Source organism: Apodemus sylvaticus, chromosome 5 (genome assembly GCF_947179515.1).
Source record: "Apodemus sylvaticus chromosome 5, mApoSyl1.1, whole genome shotgun sequence".
In the NCBI taxonomy this organism is placed as follows: Eukaryota; Metazoa; Chordata; class Mammalia; order Rodentia; family Muridae; genus Apodemus; species Apodemus sylvaticus.
Window position 1 is genome coordinate 87,780,507 of NC_067476.1, and position 24,277 is coordinate 87,804,783.

General features: G+C 37.7%; 1 protein-coding gene across 2 annotated transcripts in view; it reads right to left on the reverse strand.

Moving 5' to 3' along the window:
• Positions 1–24,277, reverse strand: part of Elp4 (elongator acetyltransferase complex subunit 4) — a 227,365-nt gene that overhangs the window by 178,479 nt on the left and 24,609 nt on the right. For both annotated transcript variants that reach the window (XM_052183137.1, XM_052183138.1), the window contains exon 3: positions 8,367–8,488. In XM_052183137.1, coding sequence (XP_052039097.1) covers positions 8,367–8,488 — 122 coding nt within the window. The remainder of the gene's footprint in view (positions 1–8,366; positions 8,489–24,277) is intronic.

Sequence of the window (24,277 nt, forward strand, 5' to 3'; positions counted from 1 at the left end):
GAAAGGACTGGAGATACATATTTATACATCACAGAAATACTATTTACATTGTTTTAATTTCAAATATAAAACGTGTGAGGTATTTGTTAAATTCTAAACTGTCACATAGTTACATACAGTCACAGCTGGGAGCTGCTCAGAGTGGGCTGGGTGCTTGGGTGGGAATGTGGGAACTGAAAGGGAAGCAGGTTCTCTCAGCTGCTTAGCCATTACTCCAGCTACAGAAAAATCTTGATTAGCAACAAAAACCATTATCAGAGGAAAAAAATAACCTTCAGACTAAAGAAAACTCTTTTACAACTACAACCTGAGAGAAGATTACCAGAGAATCTATTAAGAACTCTAAAATTAAAATATCGAACCACTTAAAATCATCCAATCTATGAATGGTTTAATGTTCTCAATGATATTTGAAGAAGAGTTCAGTATCCACAATGAACAGGAATGAAATCTTCCTGGAGATACCTTCTCACCCCAGACAGAAAAGCTTTCACTAAGAAAACAAGGGGCAACAAACAGATGAGGTGAGGAGCCCTTCTACATTACCCAGTGAAATGCAAATGGATGTAGTCAACTTGCAAATCAGCATGGCACCTCCTGAGAACCAGGGAAGACCCTTGAGGACATCGGTACAGGGGGAAAGTTCCCGAACAGAACACCAATAGCTTATGCTCTAAGATCAAGAATTGACAAATGGGACCTCTTAAAATTACAAAGTTTCTGTAAGGCAAAGGACACCATCAAAAGGACAAATCGGCAACCAACAAATAGGAAAAGATCTTCACCAACCCTACATCCGATAGAGGGCTAATATCCAATATGTACAAAGAACTCAAGAAGTTAGACCCCAGAAAACCAAATAAGCCTATTAAAAATGGGGTACAGAGCTAAACAAAGAATTTTCACCTGAACAACTTCGGATGGCTGAGAAGCATCCTAAAAAATGCTCAACATCATTAGTCAATAGGGAAATAAATGCAAATCAAAACAACCCTGAGATTTCACCTCACACCAGTCAGAATGGCTAAGATTAAAAACTCAGGAGACAGCAGGTGTTGGCGAGAAGGTGGAGAAAGAGGAACACTCCTCCACTGCTGGTGGGGTTGCAAATTAGTACAACCACTCTGGAAATCAGTCTGGTGGTTCCTCAAAAAACTGGGCACATCACTTCCAGAGGACCCCGCTATACCACTCCTGGGTATATACCCAGAGGATTTCCCAGCATGTAATAAGGATACATGCTCCACTATGTTCATAGCAGCCCTATTTATAATAGCCAGAAGCTGGAAAGAACCCAGGTGTTCCTCAGCGGAGGAATGGATACAAAAAATGTGGTATATATACACAATGGAGTACTATCCAGCCATTAGAAACAATGAATTCATGAAATTATTAGACAAATGGATGGGGCTGAAAAACATCATACTAAGTGAGGTAACCCAGTCTCAAAAGATCAATCATGGTATGCACTCAGTGATAAGTGGATATTAGCCTAGAAACTTGGAATACCCAAGACATAATCCACATATCAAATGATGTCCAAGAAGAACTGAGGAGTAGCCCCTGGTTCTGGAAAGGCTCAGTGCAGCAGTGTAGGGCAATACCAGAACAGGGAAGTGGGAAGGGGTGGATGGGGGAACAGGGGGAGGGAAGGGGGCTTATGGGACTTTCGAGGAGTGGGGAGCCAGAAAAGGGGAAATCATTTGAAATGTAAATAAAAAAATATCGAATTAAAAAAAAAAAAGAACTACTGTATCTCAGCTGTGCTGGCTGGTTTGATATCAAGCAGATATGAGCAGAAGTCATCAGAGAGGAAGATGTCTAAATTGAGAAAATGGGGGTTTGTGGAGGGGTAACCAGGAAAGGCGATATCATTTGAAATGTAATTGAACAAAATGAATAATTGCTGTAGGCGAGCCTATATGGCATTTTCTTAGTGATTGATTTGGAAGGGTCCAGGAAATTTAATTTAGCAACATGACTGATCTGGCATGGGATGACATCCAAAGACCTTCTTGGTCAGCTTCTGGCTATTATAAATAGGGCTGCTATGTCAATAATCCAGTTGAAATGACACACCTTTAAACCCTCTGGCTGGAATCCAGACACCATCCTTAGTATAAGCCTTTAATTCAAAACAATGAAGGTAAAGTTAGTTTAGTTTGTTGAAGGCAGCAGCCATGTTTGAAATCACATCTAGTTGAGGGGCAGACAAGGTGTTAAATCAGAAAGATTTGGACAGTCTGTTCTCAAAAGAACAGATAGGAAAGAGAGACTACTAAAGAGCAGTCAGTTGGGAGTCAGTGCAGCAGAGTTGAGTTCTTCCCAGAGTTGGTGAAGCTCAGCTCAGTGCAGCAGCAGCTCAGTGCAGCAGCAGGGGCAGGTGGAGCCAGAGAACAGGGAGAGCCAGAAGTTTAGAATGAATGGCCAAGCAGAGCAATTCAGGAGAAACAGAGAAGCCAGATTGAATCAGTCATCTTGGAGAGGTGTCTGAGTCAGAACAGCTGAGCTGAACCTGCCAGCTGTTGTTCAGGAACTAGAAAGGGTAAGCTTATTCAGTAGTAAGTTTCTGAGACCATAATGCCACGTGGCAAATAAAAGTTACTTTTCCATTGTGGGCAGGTTAACCTCTAGACTGGTAGTTCTGGGTCCTAAAGGAACACAGGCTGAACAGGGCATGGGGAGCCCTCTAGTGAGCAGCACTCCTCCATGGTCTCTGAGTCAGCCCCTGCCTCCAGGTTCCTGTTGTGTTTGAGATCCTGTCCTGATTTCTTTCGATCATAATCAGTGTTGAGGAAGTGTAAATGAAATAAACCCTCCCCCACCCCTTTGGTCATGGTATTTCCTCACAGTAATAGTAACACCAGCTATTCCATTTCTGGGCCAAAAGCCCAAGCCCAAGGAATCTAAACCACCTCAGAGTGGCCCATCCGTGTTTACTGTTGTATCCTTCTCCATAGCCAAGACAATGGAGCCAGCCTAGCTGCCCATCAACAGATGAAGAAAGAAAATGGGGTTCAAGGACACAGTAGAAGTTAATTCCACTGTAAAGAAGAATGAAATCATGCCTTTCAGCCTGTTTTTAATCTAGCAGAGATTATTAGACAAACTACGGAATAAATAGTTCATTATAAAGTCACCTAATTTTCTCAGTATACCATCATTTGAAAAGATAGAGGTGGTGCAATAAGGCTACCTTCTGCAGATGTTAGTTTATAATGAAGAAGGTAAACTTCTGAGAAGCCTGACCACGGGAAGCCCCCAGGCCTGGCTTCAGAAGCCCCTGTTCCTCTTTGGGTTAATCTTTATGCATCACAAACTGTCCCAGCCTAAGGATTTCCTCCATGGCCCTGGATGGTGTGCTGCTTCTTCCTTTCATAGCGTCTTTTACTGGGTCAAGTAAGTAGGACAATGAATATGAATAGTATATTTTACTTTAAATGGCTTTAGTGTTTGGAATTTCAAGTTACCAAGTGTTTTCAAAGTAAGAATTGAACACATATTTCTTCTGGAAAAAAAACTTTATTTTTAATATTCCTAATTTGGATACTGCATGGCTTCTATTCAAGAATGATAAAATCCTAACAGTTTGTATAATTAAACTACTTTTTCTATGCATAACAATATCTAAGGACTCATAACCATTCTTGTTTTGGGGTTCAAAATAACATTTTTAATAGGCTTGGAATGTAGTTCATAAAGTAGGTGCTTGCTTAGCAAACATGAAGCCCTGGCTTCTGTCTCCAGTGTTACAGGGAAAGGAGGTGTGGAGAGATACGCCTGCAATCCCAGTGTTCTTAGGTGAGGAGGAAGAAAAAAAAAGTGACATTCTCAGGGATGATTAGGAGGTCACACTCAGCTACATGAGTTCTTGTCTCAAAAATTAAATAAGATGAAAATTTTGAATACTAATTTAGGGCTTCAATAAGCGCTTTAGACTTTAGAAAGCAATCCCTAGATTGTTCATGCTAGATTTAGACATCTGGAATACCATATCTAAAAAGCCTAAATGACTTGCAGATCTCCCATCAGACTAAGAAATAAAGCAGAAATGAAAATCTAAGCTAAGATTGTAAATAAATCTCAGCCTTTATATAATAAACATCACAGGCAACAATCTCTGCTGCTGACAACACTGTGTCCAGGTGCAAACCTGAGCTTTCACAGGTGCTCCTGTCAAAGCAGCAGTCTCCCGGGAGCCAGGACTGCAGGCTTCCCCTCCTTCCCAGCTCTGCCTGCAGATTTCCTTACTGGAAAGCCAATCCCATGCCATCTTTAAAAGCTGGCTACAAATGTAGGTCACTGGCAGCAGCACTGCGTTCTTCCACATTCTCTTAGTCTTTAGTTTGCTAAGAGAACTCCAAGCTTGGCTGCCAGGGGAGGGCCTGGAATTCTAAATAAGTTCTCAAGTAGCCAGGGGCTGGGGCAAAGTCATGCCAAGGATCAAACAACACAATTCTAGCTCAACAGAATCAGAGTATTAAACACTAAAAAACATAGAGATGGATGATATGTGGGAATAAAACGCTGACTAGAATGTGGAAGAAACCTTGTTATTTTGAGCTCTGGCTGCAAAGCATGTCTAGTTTCTGTAAAGTTGCTATGCTCAAATTATACAGGTATAATAGTTTAAAGCAAATAGAACAAATAATATAAAGAACATAAAATGCCTGGGAAATAGTATTAATAAGGCATTGAGCATATGATACAAAGGCTGGATATAATTTATAATTATTTGGATGGCATTTTACCTTCTTTCTGAATCACTGCAATAAAAGTTTCTGATAAAATAAAATTGTACAAAGGCACAAAGGTATATTGGACTCATTTTTTTCTTTACCATTTTTTTTGGCAGAATGACGATGCCTGGGTCTGAGATATTTTATGTTCTTTCGATTCAGCCCTGCAGTGTAATGAGCAGAGCATGCCCTTCTGTGCTGTAACACTTTCACAGTATCTTCTCAGTCAGACAACAAACGCCTGCTAAATAGAGACTTAAACATCTCAACACCAAACTGCCAGAAGGAAAAGAAAACTATAATAATGCACATGCTACATACATGCTTGGCAAAAATACTGCTCTCATTAATTCTTAAATAACTAGTATATATCACTTCAATTTAAGCCAAAGAATCAAATAAAGTAGATTTATGATAAAATGAGGCATGTTTAAATAAATGACCTCAATATTTGGATAATACTTTTAGTATATAGGATAATATTTTCAATTTACTAAGATAGTAAAGTTTTTGCTTGTTAGCATTAAATTCATGAGAAATAATTATAAAGATTTTAATATTTTATTATATTCCATCATTATTAAATATTCTGCTGCTATATTAATTTATTAAACATAGCTTATTTTAGATAAAGTATTACTTATTCTGTGATAAGTCATAGTAATGTTATTTCTTTTAAAATTTGAAAGATTAATACAATAAATATGAAAAACCTGACCTTAATTTTATATTGAACTACAAATTTAATGGCGATATGATGTTAAATATACAGGATACTACAAGCCTTTTTAAAACACCAAATTAGGATGGTCCAGACAGTGGTCACATAGTAGTCCTGATTACATATTTAAAAATTTACCATTCAATCTTGCCTGAAGCAATTCTGGCTGATGTTGGAGACAGGGCATATTGTATTAAAAAAAAAAGAGTCAAAAATTTATTGCAACAAACTCAAGGACTTCACTCTCCGTCCCGGACGTTACACACTTGGTGTTGCGTGACCAGTACTGACCCGGAGTTCCATCATGGACAAGTATGCAAGCAAAGCTTGAACACTGAAGCTTGAATATGAATCAGCATTTACTTTGGAATACTTTCTTAAATTCCACAGATATATCAACAAATGGCATTAAACTTATAAAATGAATGTAATATAAAATACTAGTATCTTCAGCTTTCAAGATGTTTAGGTACACATATTATTTTTATTAACTGAAAAAACCTACTGCTAAATATTTAAATATATTTATATAAAATGGATTTATTTTTTTTTTTTTTACAATTTTAGAAAACATTTCTTAGGAAGTAAATTTTCTTGGGCAGTACTCATCCATTATGTCTGAAATTGCCAAGAATATTCTTTTAGATAAAAAAGTTAACTACAAAATACTTTCACTGTGTGTTTTTTAAAGATTTCACAACACCACGTATATTGTTCTATAGGATGCACTAAGGGGTATAATTTTTCAAAGCTACATCTTAATGTCGGCTTCCTGAAGGAGCTCTGACTACAATAGGCATGAGTATGTTCTCCAAGGATGATGGATAAATTGCTGGTTGGTTATATAACATCTTTGGCAGCTGATGAGGCTTTTTATTTCGTCTTTCAGTTATATAGCTTTAAGATAATTATGGTCTATAAGACTGTCTTTCCCCTCTTCTTTGACCGGAAATATTTGTCTTTGTTATAGGTTTGAGAAATTAGAACTAGACAATTACCACATTATTTTTCTTGTACTGTATTTCTAAACACTGATAATACCTTGATTTTGGTCACTCATTATTGAACCTTTAGATAACAATAAAGATTTAAGTATAATGATAATCATGTTGGACAAACTAAAATTCTAAAAAAATACTATTTAGAAAAACCTACTTACCTGTATCAATATTTAACATCTCAATTTATACTACAAAATATCTGTTTATTCTTTTCGGAGAGATACTAAAATATTTCTGTATTAGTATTATAAAGCATATGAATAATTAAAATGTTTGGTACTCACACTTTTACAACCCATTATATTTTAAACACGTATAAATACTAAGTGTACCACATTAAATATACATATATTAAAACACTTTTGCATTTTTCATAGGAGAGGAGAATGGTATTCATTTAAAACCAAATTCTGCTTCTTTTCCATATCAAACATAAGAAATATAAAATGAGATGCCTGGAAGTTTAAGAAATATTATTGAGTATAAGAATCTATGTTAAATTGAGGAGGGCTATATGAAATATAAAGACACAAATTAATGTATTTTAAAATGAATCCTTAAATAATTTTATGTACCTAGAACAAAGTTAAATACATACTATTAACACAATGAGTACACACACACACAAAATAATTATTGTTAAAAGCAAATAATGCAATTACAATAAAATTAATTTCTATCTTATTTATTTTTATTGTGTGCATATGTGGTGTGATCTATGTGTGGGATGTGTGTTATGGAATCCACATGACAGTCAGAGGACAACTTTGTAAGGTAGGTTTTCCCCTCTGTCTTTATGTCAATTCTAGGATTAACCTCAGGGCACCAGGCTTATGCAAGCACCTATCCCTGCTGAACTGTTTGCTCCTTAAAAAAAAATAAATGTATTATTAAAAGAGATAGGCAAGTGGCCACATGAGTCAGGAAAGAGTACTTATAACCTAATTATATCCTAGCCTCAATTCTGGCAGTCTTTTCTTTTTTGAGTTGGATAGATGTATAAAAATGTATTCGACATTGGAAGTGTAAAACCCTTAGTAAAGTTCCATGGCTTTAGAATGGAAATCCAAATTCATAGAAATTCAATGGAAAGTACAGTTTAGGACTGGGCAAGTGTTTGTGTCTACTAAAATCTAGCTGTATGATGTGTTTATTTGAGTTTCTTACAATAAAGTAGTTTTATGGTTTTTTATTTGGTTTAAGTAAATAGTTGATTTTCTGAAAACCATAATACCATACATTAAATTTTATTGTCCACTGAATATATTCTTGAAAAATACTCAATTATAGAAAACAAAATTGGAATTTAAATAAAAACTACTTGTTTTGGGCTACTTATAAAGAAAAGAATTTCAAAACAAAGTACCAAATCTTTATGTTATAAAAGTATAACTATTATTTATAAGCATTAGGGTTTGTGGCAATAGTCTGAATATTTTTGATAAATGTTCCAAGTGGGAAAGAATATGTTATCATTAGAGCACACTCCTAAATTCAAAACAATGGTAAAAAATAACAGTGATTTCCTGGGATTAGACTTTGAGAGAAATAGGGAGATGCTGGTTAAAACACACAGAACTTTTGGCTCTTAGCAAATTATGGGAACACAGAAATTATAGCTGAAAAGTTTACAATGTTTACTTATGGTTAATGTGGTCTAAACCATTTTCACTATATCAACAATGGCAACTAAGGTAGGTCATATATGTGGGGATCATTTCACAGTGGACATACTGCTGTGAGTTTGAAGCCAGCCAGGGTCTACAGGGTCTAGAATGAGACCTGACTAGAAAAATAAAACCTCTTTGTAATGTGTCTAAATATAATTTGTAAGGGCATGCCTTACTTGTAGGTATATTTTTTATGAAGTATTCAAAATATATGTTGAATTAGTATATTCTATACCTGTAAAATGTTGGCAGGATTTTCTTTGGCGGATGCAACCAACAGAGTATGCCCATTAATGATTCCTTCTGCCAGGAAATACTTGAAGAGCAAAGGCGAATAGATATTATATTTATCCTCTTCTGTAAAAAAAGTTAAAAGATACATTAGAATCTCAGTATAATTATACAGGTCTTTCACATTGCTTCCTTTTTAAAACAAGTATGTGATGTGAGAAACTAGATTATGTTTTCCTAAAGCAGAGAGACTAAAAGAATTAACACGTGGATTTTTTTCAGTACAGATTTCTTTATTCCAAAGATCATGCTGAACTACTTACTGTGACATTCTGAAAAACAGAGGGATATGTATGCTTATAAAAGTTCAGATTTAAATCTTTAAGAATTAGTTGTATTTCTTTAGACTATAATATAATTAAATTATAGTGCCTTCCCTTTCCTCTCCACCATATAACTCTTTGTTCTCTTTCAATCAGATTTAAAATTTTTAATATTTTGCTTCTTTGGTCCTGAGAAACCTTGAAGGACACCAAGAGCATCTTGCTTCCCTGTGGAAGCCTTGGGGTGGGGTGGGGAGGGTAGGGGGAAGAGACTAACCAGCTTAGAACCCTCCCTCATCAATGCATTTCCAGCTGGTCTTCTCTGGACACAGCCTCCTGAGGTGAATTGCACAGGGTCCCCTGAAACCCATTTTCTAGTTCTAAGCTCATTATTCGGTGCTGAAGAGCCTTAGGGTACCCCAAGAGCATCCTGCTTCTCCATGAACACCTGCAGAGATCCCAAAAACTACCAGCTTGGAATGTTGTCCCACCAATCCCTAGCCAATGGTGCCCTTCTGAGGCAGAACCAGAAGAGTCAGGCACCCTGTCCTCCATTGTGTGGCTCATGGCTTCTCCCCCAACCCCCCAACCCCCTCGCCCTTTTCTCCAAAAGTCCAGCCATCAGGGAAAACCAGATGTCTAAAGGACAGCATAAAAACAGAATCAACGAGCAATATGACACCACTAGAGCCTAGTTGTCTATCCTGCCACAGCAAACCCTGGATATCCTAAAGAAAATGAAGCACAAGAAGATGATCTTAAATCCAATCTTATAAAGATAATAAAGGTCTTTTTTTTCATTGTTTTTATTTTTTATTTTTTAATCTTTTTTTAATTGAGTATCTTCTTTATTTATATTGTCAATGATAAAACCGTTCCTAATTTTCCCCTCCCAAAAGCCCGCATCCCCAACGATTCCCTACCTCTCCTCCCACCCCTTGCCTCCATGTAGTATATGCCCCTCTACCTAACACACTCCCACCTCCCCCCAACTCTCCCCCCACCCCCGTCCAGTCAGTTTCCCTTTGTTGGGGCCTCTATTGAGCCTTTACCTGACCAAAGATCACTCCTCCCACTGATGCTCAACAAGGCATTCCTCTGCCACATTTTTGGCTGGAACTATGTGTATACCTTGGTTGATGGTTCAGTCCCTGGGTTATGATCTATACACACACACACACACACACACACACACACACACACACACACACACTACCATCAACCAATATCAAAATAACAGGAAGTTAACAAACTGGTTATTAATATCTTTGAACATTAATGGATTACATTGTCCAGTAAAATGATATAGGCTAACAGAATGAATGCATAAACAGAATCTATCATTGTGCTGTGCACAAGAAACACATCTCAGCAATAAAGATAGTTATAAATCTCAAAATAAAGGGTTTGAAGAAGATTTTCCAAGCAAACAACCTGGACTAGCCATTTCAATATTTAATAAAATAAACTACCAATAAAAGTAATCAAAAGAGACAGGGAAGGATGCTTCATACTCATCAAAGGAAAAACCCACTAAGAGGACATCTCAAATCTGAACAAATACAAGGGCATCCTCATTCATAAAAGAAACATTACTAAAGCTTAAATCGCATATTGGAACACCACATATTAATAGTAGTAGACTTTAACACTCTCATCAATGGACAGAAACTAAACAGAGAAATAATGAAACTAACAAAGGTTATTGTTTGAATGAACCTAACAGATATCTACAGAGCATTTTGCCCAAACACAAAAGGAATATACCTTCTTCTCAGTACCTCACAGAACCTTCTCCAAATTTGGTCTTATAATTGGTCACAAAGCAAGCCTCAACAGATACAAGAAGATTTAAATAACCCAAACTGATCACCATGGATTAAAGCTGAACTTCATCAACAACAGAAACAGCAGAAAGCCTACATACTCATGTAAACTGAACAACTCTCTACTGAATGATCACTGGGTCATGGAAGAAAAAGAAAAAATGTAAAGACTTTCTAGAATTCAATGAATATGAGGGCACAACATATCCAAACTTGTGGCACACTATGAAAGTAGTGCTAAGAATAAGGTTCATAGAACTAAGTGCCCTCATAAAGAAAATGGAGAATTCTTACACTAATGAATTAAAAGTATATCTAAAGGCTCTAGAAAAAAGAAAAAAGAAGCAAACACACCTAGGAGGAGTAGCCAGCAGGAAATAATAAAACTCAGGACTGAGATCAATCAATAAGAAATGAAGAAAACAATAAAAAGTATCAAATAAAGCAAAATCTGGTTTGAGAAAATTAACTAGATGGACGAACCTTTGGTCAAACTAAATAAAATACAGAAAGACAGTATATGAATTAACAATTTTTTCCATGAAAAGGGAGACAGAACAACAGACACTGAGGAAAATAAAAAAATCACTGGATCTTATTTCAAAAGCCTATACTCCACAAAATAGGAAAATCTAAATGAAATGAATGATTTTCTAGACAAATGCCAATTGCTACAGCTATATCAAGATCAGGTAAACTATCTGAATAGCCCTATAACCTCTAAGGAAATAGAAACAGTCATTAAAAGTCTTCCAACCAAAAAAAGCCCCAGGCCAGATGGATTTAGTACAAAATTCTACCAGACTTCCAAAGAAGAGCTAATTCCAATACTCCTTAAATTATTCCACAAAATAGAAACAGAAGAATACCAAACTCATTATCTTAGGCTACAGTCATCCTAATATCTACACCACACAAAGATTCAACATAGAAAGAAAATTTCAGACCAATTTCTCTCATGAATACTGATGCAAAACTTAGTGAAATATTAGCACACTGAATCTAAAAATACATCAAAGGCTTCTTCTACCATGATCAAGTAGATTTCATTCCATGGATGCAGGGTTGTTGGTTCAATATAAGAAAATCCATCAATGTAACCCACGATACACACAAATTAAATGAAACAAACCAAACAAAAAAAACATGTGATCATATCAGTTGCTAAAAAAGCCTTTGACAAAATCCAACACCATTCATGTTAAAAGTCTTGGAGAGATCAGGAATACAAGATACCCACTTAAACACAATAAGGGCAATATATGGTGTGCACCTGGAGCTGATCCCCTGCCACAGCTATATCCAAATACGACCAGGAAAGAGCTATTAGTCCCGGGAGGACTAACATGACTGTGTGCATAGGTAAGGTCATCACTCTGCTCTGAGGGACCCACCTGAAGCCCTCAGGACTCAAGAACTGAGGAACAGCCTGGGATAGAATTCTTCCAGTTTCATTCTGTACCCAGAACTGACCCTGTGCCAAAGGTCTCCAAAGCTAAATTCCTCCTGGAGAGAGCTGGTCTCCCAGGAGTGCTGACCCAACTGTGAGCACAGGTAAGAAGACCACCACTTCTGCTCAAATTCCTGGCCCAAGGGGGACCCACCCAGAGCCATCAGGACACAGAAACCAAGGAACAGCCTGGGACAGAATCCTTCCAGTTTCAGTCTGTACCCCAGAGCTGACCCTATGCTACAGCTCTCCACACCCAAATTCTTCCTAGAGAGAACTGGTCTCCCAGGAGTACTGACACACAGGCTTGCAGAAGGGACAAGCCACAGTCAGAGACAGCAAGACCACCTAACACCAGAGATAACCAAATGGCATAAGGCAAGGGCAAGAACATATGCAACAGAAACCAAGGCTACTTGGCATCATCAGAACACAGTTCCACCACAGCAAGTCCTGGATACCCCAACAAACTGGAAAAGCAAGATGCTGATTTAAAATCACATATCATAATGATGATAGTGGACTTTAAGAAGGACATAAATAGCTCCCTTAAAGAAACACAGGAGAGCACACATAAACAGGTAGAAGCCCTTAAAAAGGAAACACAAAAATCCCTTAAAGAATTACAGGAAAACACAACCAAATAGGCGAAGGAATTGAACAAAACCATCCAGGATCTAAAAATGGAAATAGAAGCAATAAGGAAATCAGAAAGGGAGACAACCCTGAAGATAGAAAACCTTGGAAAGAGATCAGGACTCATAGATGCAAATATCACCAAAAGAATACAAGAGATAGAAGAGAGAAACTCATGCAGAAGATACCATAGAAAACATTGACACAACAGTCAAAGAAAATGCAAAAAGCTCCTAACCCAAAACATCCAGGAAATCCAGGACACAATGGGAAATCAAACCCAATGGTTATAAGTATAGAAGAGAACAAAGATCCCCAACTTAAAGGGCCAGTAAATATGATCAACAAAATTATAGAATCCTAGCCTAAAGAAAGAGATGCCCATAAACATACAAGAAGCCTACAGAACTCCAAATAGAATGGACCAAAAAAAGAAATTCCTCCTATCACATAATAGTCAAAACACCAAATGCATAAAACAAAGAAAGAATATTAAAAGTAGTAGCAAGTGAGAGGCAGTCTGGGAGCTCACAGCACAGCTTGCTCCTGTGGCACTGAAGCTTAAGTTCCAGTCCTGAGGCCTCTGGCGGGAGCACTCAGATCTCTCTGCTTCCGGATACAGATCAGCCTGGGCAGCAACACCACATCTCCAGGTCCTGCAAGAGGCAATAGGGGCGGGTGGCCAGCGAGGAGAAGTCGGTGTGCTCCAGTGAATCCAGCCCGCCCCAGCAGGAGCCTTCAGGTGCCTGCTTTGGGATCTGAACAGCCTGGGCCACAGCACCCTGTCTCCAGGCAGTGCAGGAGGTAAGCTGTGCACCAGAGGCTTACTTGGGAAGGGGCAGCTTGCACTGGTGAGTCCAGCATTGACAAGACCAACTAACACCAGTGAGAACTAGATGGCAAAAGGCAAACGCAGGAACGTCACTAACAGAAATCAAGGCAATATGGCAACATCTGAACCCAATTCTCCTTTACCAGCATGTCCTGGATACCCCATCACATCAGTAAAACAAGATTTGGATTTAAAATCACTGGTCATGATGCTGGTACAGGAACACATGAAGGACATACTTAAAGAGATTCAGGAGAAAATGGATCAAAAGTTAGAAGCCCTTGCAAGGGAAACACAAAAATCATTGAAAGAAATCCAGGAGAATACAAAAGCCAATAATGAGGAAACGCAAAAAACACTTAAAGAAATACAGGAGAACTTTGGTCAACAGGCTGAGGTCATGAAACAGGAAACACAAAAAACTCTTAAAGAATTACAGGAAAGCACAAACAAGCAAGTGAAGGAGCTAAGCAAAACCATCCAGGTTCTAAAATCAGAAGTAGAAACAACTAAGAAAACTCAAAGGGAGACAACTTTGGAGATAGAAAGCCTTGGGAAGAAATCAGGGGACATAGATGCAAATATCAACAACAGAATACAAGAGATAGAAGAAAGAATCTCAGATGCTGAAGATACCATAGAAACCATGGACTCAACAATTAAAGAAAATGCAAAATGCAAAAAGCTTGTAACCCAAAATATCCAGGAAATCCAGGACACAATGAGAAGACCAAACCTAAGGATTATAGGCATAGATGAGAGTGAAGATTTACAACTTAAAGGTCCAGCAAATATCTTCAATAAAATTATGGAAGAAAACTTCCCTAACCTAAAGAGAGAGAGATGCCCATGAATATACAAGAAGCCTACAGAACTCCAAACAGACTGAACCAGAACAGAAATACTTCCCGGCATATAATAATCAAAACCCCAAATGTACTAAACAAAGAAAGAATATTAAAGGCAGTAAGAGAAAAAGGCCAAGTAACATATAAAGGAAGACCTATCAGAATCACACCAGACTTTTCACCTGAGACTATGAAGGCTAGAAGATCCTGGGCAGATCTCATGCAGACTCTAAGAGAACACAAATGCCAGCCAAAACTACTATATCCAGCAAAACTCTCAATCACCATAGATGGAGAAACTAAGATATTTCATGACAAAACCAAGTTTACCCAATATCTATCCACAAACCCAGCCCTACAAAGGATAATAGGAGGAAAACACCAATACAAGGAGGGAAACTTCACCCTGGAAAAAGCAAGATAGTAACCTTTCATCAAACCCAAAAGAAGTTAACCAATCAAATTTAAAAAATAACGTCAAAAATGACAGGAAGTAACAATCACTGTTCCTTAATATCTCTTTTTTTTTCTTTTTTTTTAATTTATTGATATATTTATTTACATTTCAAATGATTTCCCCTTTTCTGGACCCCCACTCCCTGAAAGTCCCATCAGTCCCCTTCCCTCCCCCTGTTTACCCACCTAACCCTTCCCACTTCCCTGTTCTGATTTTGCCAAATACTGCTTCACTGAGTCTTTTCAGAACAAGGGGCCACTCCTCCTTTCTTCTTGTACCTCATTTGATGTGTGGATTATGTTTTGGGTATTCCAGTTTTCTAGGTTAATATCCACTTATTAGTGAGTGCATACCATGATTCACCTTTTGAGTCTGGGTTACCTCACTTAGTATGATGTTCTCTAGCTCCATCCATTTGCCTAAGAATTTCATGAATTCATAGTTTCTAATGGCTGAATAGTACTCCATTGTGTAGATATACCACATTTTTTGCATCCACTCTTCTGTTGAGGGATACCTGGGTTCTTTCCAGCATCTGGCAATTATAAATAGGGCTGCTATGAACATAGTAGAGCATGTATCCTTTATTACATGGTGGGGAATCCTCTGGGTATATGCCCAGGAGTGGTATAGCAGGATCTTCTGGAAGTGAGGTGCCCAGTTTTCGGAGGAACCGCCAGAGTGCTTTCCAGAGTGGTTGTACCAATTTGTAACCCCACCAGCAGTGGAGGAGTGTTCCTCTTTCTCCACACCCTCTCCAACACCTGCTGTCTCCTAAATTTTTAATCTCTATTCCTTAAGATCTCTTAACATCAATGGACTCAATTCCCCAATAAAAAGACATAGACTAACAGACTGGATAAGGAAACAAGACCCTACATTTTGCTGCATACAGGAAACACACCTAAATGTCAAAGACAAAAACTACCTTAGAGTAAAAGGCTGGAAGACAACTCTACAAGCCAATGGTCTCAGGAAACGAGCCGGAGTAGCCATTCTAATATCAGATAAAATTTACTTTCAACCTAAAGTCATCAAAAGAGACACTGAGGTACACTTCTTGCTGGTCAAAGGAAAAATCCAGAAGAAGAACTTTCAATTCTGAACATCTATGCGCCAAATGCAAGGGCACCCTCATTCGTAAAACAAACTTTACTAAAGCTCAAAGCACACATTGCACCTAACACAATAATTGTGGGGGACTTCAATACTCCACTCTCTTCAATGGACTGATCAGGAAAACAGAAACTAAACAGGGACACAGTAAAATTAATTGAAGCTTTGGACCAATTGGATTTGACTGATATCTATAGAACATTTCACCCTAAAGCAAAAGAATATACCTTTTTCTCAGCACCTCATGGTACCTTCTCCAAAATCGACCATATAATTGGTCACAAGACAGGCCTCAACAAATATAAGAAGATCGAACTACTCCCATGCCTCCTATCAGATCACTATGGTGTAAGAGTGGTTTTCAATAGCAACAAAAACCTTAATATCTCTTAACATCAATGGATTCAATGCCCCAATAAAAAGACATAGACTAACTGACTGGATACGTAAACAGGACCCTACATTTTGCTGCTTACAGGAAACACACCTCAGGGTCAAAGACAAACACTACCTTAGAGTAAAAGGCTGGAAGACAATTTTACAAGCAAATGGTCTCAGGAAACAAGCTGGAGCAGCCCTTTTAATATCAGATAAAATTGTCATCAAAAGAGACTCTGAGGGACACTTCTTGCTGATCAAAAGAAAAATACAACAAGAAGAACTCTCAATCCTGAACATCTATGCTCCAAATGCAAGGGCACCCACTTTCGTAAAAGAAACTTTATTAAAGCTCAAAGCACACATTGCACCTAACACAATAATTGTGGGTGACTTCAACACTACACTTTCCTCAATGGACCGATCAGGAAAACAGAAACTAAACAGGGACACAATGAAACTAATTGAAGCTTTGGACCAATTAGATTTAACAGATATATATAGAACATTCTATCCTAAAGCAAAAGAATATACCTTTTTCTCAGCACCTCATGGTACCTTCTCCAAAATCGACCATATAATTGGTCACAAGACAGACCTCAACAAATATAAGAAGATCAAACTAATCCCATGCCACCTATCAGATCACTATGGAGTAAAAATGGTCTTCAATAGCAACAAAAACAACAGAAAACCCACATACACGTGGAAACTGAACAATATTCTACTCAATGATACCTTGGTCAAGGAAGAAATAAAGAAAGAAATTAAAGACTTTTTAGAACATAATGAAAATGAAGACACAACATACCCAAATCTATGGGACACAATGAAAGCAGTGCTAAGAGGAAAACTCATAGCCCTGAGTGCCTCCAAAAAGAAAATGGAGAGAGCATACATTACCAGCTTAATGACACACCTGAAAGCCCTGGAACAAAAAGAAGCTATTTCACCCAGGAGGAGTACAAGGCAGGAAATCATCAAACTCAGGGCTGAAATCAATCAAGTAGAAACAAAGAGAACCATACAAAGAATCAACCAAACCAGGAGCTGGTTCTTTGAGAAAATTAACAAGATAGATAAACCCTTAGCCAGACTGCCCAAAGGGCACAGAGAAAGTATCCAAATTAACAAACTTAGAAATGAAAAGGGAGATATAACAACGGAAACTGAGGAAATCCAAAAAATCATCAGATCCTACTATAAGAGCCTGCAACCGGTAGCCAGCATCAAACTAAATGGAGAGAAACTTGAAGCAATCCCACTAACATCAGGGACTAGACAGGGCTGCCCCCTTTCTCCTTATCTTTTCAATATTGTACTTGAGGTACTAGCTCGGGCAATTCGACAACATAAGGAGGTCAAAGGGATACAAATTGGAAAGGAAGAAGTCAAACTATCATTATTTGCAGATGACATGATAGTCTACCTAAGTGACCCCAAAAACTCCACTAGAGAACTCCTACAGCTGATAACCAACTTCAGGAAAGTGGCTGATAATACATTTCTTTCTTGATACATAAACTGACTATTGTGAAGGGGGTCATTTCCCTAACTTCTTTCTCAGCCTGCTTATCTTTTGAGTATAGGAAGGCCACTGATTTGCTTGAGTTGATTTTATAACCAGCCACTTTGCTGAAGTTGTTTATCTGTAAGAATTCTCTGGTAGAATTTTTTGGGTCACTTAAGTATATTTGGGTCATATCATCGGCAAATAGTGATAGGGCTCTTGGGGAGTGGGGAGCCAGAAATGGGGAAATCATTTGAAATGTAAATAAAAATATATCGAATAAAAAAAAATCATGACAAAATAATTGAGAAGATATTTGCAGGACATGTGAAGCCCTTCTTACAATTCTGAAATACTGGAGTGTAGGGGGCAGAAAAACACATCACCCAGCCAGTTCCAAAACTTTTAACTCAGATTTTACAGCTTTTTAGAATTTAATGAAAATGAAGGCACAACATACCCAAATCTTTGGGACACAATGAAAGCAGTGCTAAGAGGAAAACTCATAGCTCTGAGTGCCTCCAAAAAGAAAATGGAGAGAGCATACACTAGCAGCTTACCGACACACCTGAAAGTCCTGGAACAAAAAGAAGCCAATTCACCCAGGAGGAGTAGAAGACGGGAAATCATCAAACTCAGGGCTGAAATCAATCAATTGGAAACAAAGAGAACCGTACAAAGAATCAACGAATCCAGGTGCTGGTTCTTTGAGAAAATCAACAAGATAGATAAACCCTTAGCCAGACTGACCAAAGGGCACAGAGAAAGTATCCAAATTAACAAACTTAGAAATGAAAAGGGGGATATAACAACAGAAACTGAGAAAATCCAAAAAATCATCAGATCCTACTACAAGAGCCTATATTCAACACAACTGGAGAATCTGGAGGAAATGGACAATTTCCTTGACAGATACCAAATACCAAAATTAAATCAAGACCAAATAGATCATCTAAACAGTCCCATAATGCCTAAAGAAATAGAAGGAGTCATAGAAAGTCTTCCAATCAAAAAAAGCACAGGACCAGATGGTTTCAGTGCAGAATTCTATCAGACCTTCAAAGAAGACTTAATACCAATACTCTTCAAACTATTCCACAAAATAGAAACAGAAGGAACACTACCCAATTCCTTCTACGAAGCCACAATTACGTTGATACCAAAACCACACAAAGAACCAACAAAGAAAGAGAACTTTAGACCAATTTTCCTTATGAACATCGATGCAAAAATACTCAATAAAATTCTTGCCAACCGAATCCAAGAACACATCAAAACAATCATCCACCATGATCAAGTAGGCTTTATCCCAGGGATGCAGGGTTGGTTCAATATACGGAAATCCATCAATGCAATCCACTACATAAACAAACTCAAAGAAAAAAACCACATGGTCATTTCATTGGATGCTGAAAAAGCATTTGACAAAATTCACGCTTAAAGTCTTGGAAAGAACAGGAATTCAAGGCCCATACCTAAACATAGTAAAAGCAATATACAGCAAACCGGTAGCCAGCATCAAACTAAATGGAGAGAAACTTGAAGCAATCCCACTAAAATCAGGGACTAGACAGGGCTGCCCCCTTTCTCCTTATCTTTTCAATATTGTACTTGAGGTACTAGCTCGGGCAATTCGACAACATAAGGAGGTCAAATGGATACAAATTGGAAAGGAAGAAGTCAAACTATCATTATTTGCAGATGACATGATAGTCTACCTAAGTGACCCCAAAAATTCCACTAGAGAACTCCTACAGCTGATAAACAACTTCAGCAAAGTGGCAACCAACAAATTGGGAAACGATCTTCACCAATCCTACATCAGATAGAGGGCTAATATTGAATATATATAAAAAACTCAAGAAGTTAGACTCTAGAAAACCAAACAACCCTATTGAAAAAGTGGGGTACAGAGTTAAACAAAGAATTCTCACCTGAAGAACTTCGGATGGCGGAGAAGCATCTTAAAAAATGCTCAACTTCATTAGTCATTAGGGAAATGCAAATCAAAACAACCCTGAGATTTCACCTTACACCAGTCAGAATGGCTAAGATTAAAAATTTAGGAGACAGCAGGTGTTGGAGAGGGTGTGGAGAAAGAGGAACACTCCTCCACTGCTGGTGGGGTTGCAAATTGGTACAATCACTCTGGAAAGCACTCTGGCGGTTCCTCCGAAAACTGGGCACCTCACTTCCAGAAGATCCTGCTATACCACTCCTGGGCATATACCCAGAGGATTCCCCACCATGTAATAAGGATACATGCTCTACTATGTTCATAGCAGCCCTATTTATAATTGCCAGATGCTGGAAAGAACCCAGGTATCCCTCAACAGAAGAGTGGATGCAAAAAATGTGGTATATCTACACAATGGAGTACTATTCAGCCATTAGAAACAATGAATTCATGAAATTCTTAGGCAAATGAATGGAGCTAGAGAATATCATACTAAGTGAGGTAACTCAGACTCAAAAGGTGACTCATGGTATGCACTCACTAATAAGTGGATATTAACCTAGAAAACTGGAATACCCAAAACATAATCCACACATCAAATGAGGTACAAGAAGAAAGGAGGAGTGGCCCCTTGTTCTGGAAAGACTCAGTGAAGCAGTATTTGGCAAAACCAGAACGGGGAACTGGGAAGGGGTGGGGGGGAGGAGAGTGAGAGAGAAGGGGGCTTACGGGACTTTCAGGGAGTGGGGACCTAGAAAAGGGGAAATCATTTGAAATGTAAATAAAAAATATATCAAATAAAAAAAATTGACTTTCAACCCAAAGTCATCAAAAGGAAAAAAAAAAAGTACTAGCAAGTGGGAAGAGTGGTCTTTGGTCAGGTAAAAGCTCAGTAGAGGCCCCAACAAAGGGAAATGGATGGGAGGGGTGTAGGGGAGTGGGAGGAGGGGTTGGGAATCTTTGGGGAGGGAGGCTTTTGGGAGGGGGGAAATTGGGAAAGGTTTTACCATTGGCAATGTAAATGAAGAAGATAATTAAAAAAAAAAGTAGTAGCGAAAAGGTTATGTAACATAAAGGCAGACCTATTAGAATTACTCCAGACTTCTCACCAGAGACTATGAAAGCTAGAAGATCCTGATCAGATGCTATACTGACCCTAAGAGAACACAAATGCCAGCCCAGGCTACTATACCCAGCAAAATTCGAAATTAGCATAGGTGGAGAAAACAAGATATTCCAAGACAAGTTCTCTCACCACAGCAAGTCCTGAATACCACATACCAATAAGCAAGATTTAGTTCTAAATGTTCGTTTCATTAAGATGATAGAGGACTTTAAGAATCACATAAAAACTCAGTTAAAGAAATGCAGGAGCATTTAATTGTTGATAGTGCATGCCTTTAATCCCAGCACTTGGGAGGCAGAGGCAGAGACAGGTGAATTTCTGAGTTCAAGGCCAGCCTGGTCTACAGAGTGAGTTCCAGGACAGCCAGGGCTATACAGAAAAACCCTGTCTTGAAAAGCCAAAAAACAAACAAACAAAGAAAAAATAAAAAAAAAAAAAAGAATACAGGAGAATACAAGTAAAACACAAGTAAAAGAGGAAATGGAAACACATAAATCACTTATAGAAATACAGGAGAACACTATCAAACTGATGAAGGAATTGAACAAAACCGTCCAGGATCTAAAAATGGGAATAGAACCATTAAAGAAAACACAAAGGGAGACAGCCCTGGAGACAGAAAACCTAGGAAAAAGAACAGGAGTCACAGATGCAAGCATCACCAACAAAATACAAGAGACAGAAGAGAGAATCTCAGTGGTAGAAGATACCATAGGAGACATTGACACAACAGTCAAGAAAAATACAAAAAAATTAAAAGTTCTTACCCCAAAACTTTCAAGAGATCCAGGACACAATTAAAAGACCCAACTTGAGACTAATAGGTATAGAAGAAAGTGAAGATTGCCAACTCAAAGGGCCAGCAAACATATTCAACAAAATTATAGAAGAAAACTTCCCAAACCTAAAGAAAGAAATGCCCATAAACATATAAGAAGCCTACAGAGCACCATACAGATGGGACCAGAAAAGAAATTCCTCCAGTCACATAATAATTAAAATACCAAATGCACAGAACAAAGAAAGAATACTAAAAGCATTAAGGGAAAAAAGGCAAGTAACACATAAAGTCAGATCTATCAGAATTACACCAGACTTCTCAACAGACTCTGAGGCCAAGTTCCTGGGCAGATGTCATACTGACTCTAAGAGAACACAAATGCCAGTCCAGGCTATTATACCCAGCAAAACTCGCAATTACCATAGATGGAAAAACCAAAGTATTCCAAGACAGCCAAATTTAAATAATAGATTTCCATTAATCCAGCCTTATAGAGGATAATAAAAGGAAAAGTCCACCACAAGGTGAAAAACTACACCCAAGAAAAAGCAAGAAAATGCTCTTTTCACAACAAACCCAAAAGAAGAGAAACACATAAATATATTTCCACCTCAAAGAACAAAAGTAACAAGAACCAACAATCATTGGTCCTAATATCTCTCAACATCAATGAATTTAATTCCCCAATAAAAAGACATTGGCTAATAGACTGGATAAGTAAACAGGATACAAAATTTTGCTGCATACAGGAAACACACCTGAGTGACAAAGACAGACATTACCTCAAAGTTAAACACTGGGAAAAAATTTCCAAGCAAATGGCCTAAAGAAACAAGCTGGAGCAGACTTTCAACCAAAAGTTATCAAAAAAGATAAGGAAGGACACTTTATAATTGACAAAGGAACATTCTACCAAGAAGATCTCTCAATTCTGAACATCTATGCTCTAAATGCATGAGTACCCACATGCATAAAAGAATGTTACTGAACCACAGAGACACAGTGAAGTTATGAAGAAAATGGATTTAACAGATATCTACATAACATTTCAGGACATAACTTGTTCTCAGCACCTCATGGTACCTTTTCTAAAATCATTCATATATTCAGAAACAAAACAAACCTCAACAGATACAAGAACAATGACTTAATCCCATGTATTCTATCAGACCAGCACAGAATAAGGCTTGTCTTCTATAGCAACCAAAGCAAGAGAAAACCCACATACATCTGGAAGCTGAATAATTATCTATTCAGTGATAACTTGGTCAGGGAAGAAATAAATAAAGACATAAAAGACTTTTTAGAATTCTATGAAAATGAGGGCATAACGTATCTAAAGTTATGGGACATAATGAAAGCAGTGTTAAGAGGAAAACTCACAGCTCTGAGTGCCTCCATAAAGATATTGGAGAGCACATACACTAGCAGCTTAACAGCTTATCTGAAAGGTCTAGAACTATTAGAAACAAATACACCCAAGAGGAGTAGAAGGCAGGAAATAATCAAACTCAGGGTTGAAACAAACCAAGTACAAACAAAGAGAGCTATACAAAGAATCAACAAAACTAAGAGCTGGTGTTTTTTGTTTTTGTTTTTGTTTTTTGTTTTTTTTTTTTGAAAATCAACAAGATAAATAAACCCTTAGCCAGACTAACCAGAAGACACAGAGACATTATCCAAATTAACAAAATCAGGAACAAAAAGGGAGACATAACAACAGAAACTGAATAAATTCAAAAAATTAATCAAATCCTACTATAAAAGTCTACACTCAACAAAACTGGATGAAATAGATGATTTTCTAGACAGATACCAGGTATCAAAGTTAAATCAGGATCAAATAAACCATCTAAAGAGTCCCACAACCACCAAGGAAATAGAAGCAGTCATTAGAAGTATCCCAACCAAAAAAAAAAGAAAAGAAAAAAAAAAAGCCCAGGGTCAGATTGTTTCAGGGCAGAATCCTATCATCTCTTCAAAGAAGATCTAATTCCAATACTTCTCAAACTATTCTATAAAATTGAAACAGAAGGAACACTACCCAATTCTATGAAGCCACAGTTAAACTGATACCTAAACCACAAAAAGGCCCAAGAAAGAAAGGGAACTTCAAATCAATTTCCCTAATGAATATCAATGCAAAAATACTCCATAAAATTCTCGAAAACTGAATCTAAGAATATATCAAAATGATCATCCACCATGTTCATCCCAGGGATGCAGGGATGGTTCAACATATGGAAACCCATCAATTTAATCCACTCTATAAACAAACTAAAAGGAAAAAACAAAAACAAAAACACATGATCATCTTATTAGATGCTGAAAAAGCCCTTGACAAATACAACACCCATTCATTCTCAAAGTATTGGAGAAATCAGGAATTCAAGGTTCATACCTAAATATAATAAAAGCAATATACAGCAAACCAAGAGCCAACATCAAACTAAAGGGAGAGAAACTCAAAGCTATCCCATTTAAAGCAAGGACAAGACAAGGCTGCCTACTCTTTCCCTACCTATTCAATATAGTACTTGAAGTTCTAGCCAGAGCAATTAGACAATAAAAGGAGATCAAAGAGATACAAACTAGGAGGGAGGAAGTCAAGATATCACTATTTGCAGATGATGTGATAGTATACTTAAGCGACCCCCAAAAAAATTCTACCAGAG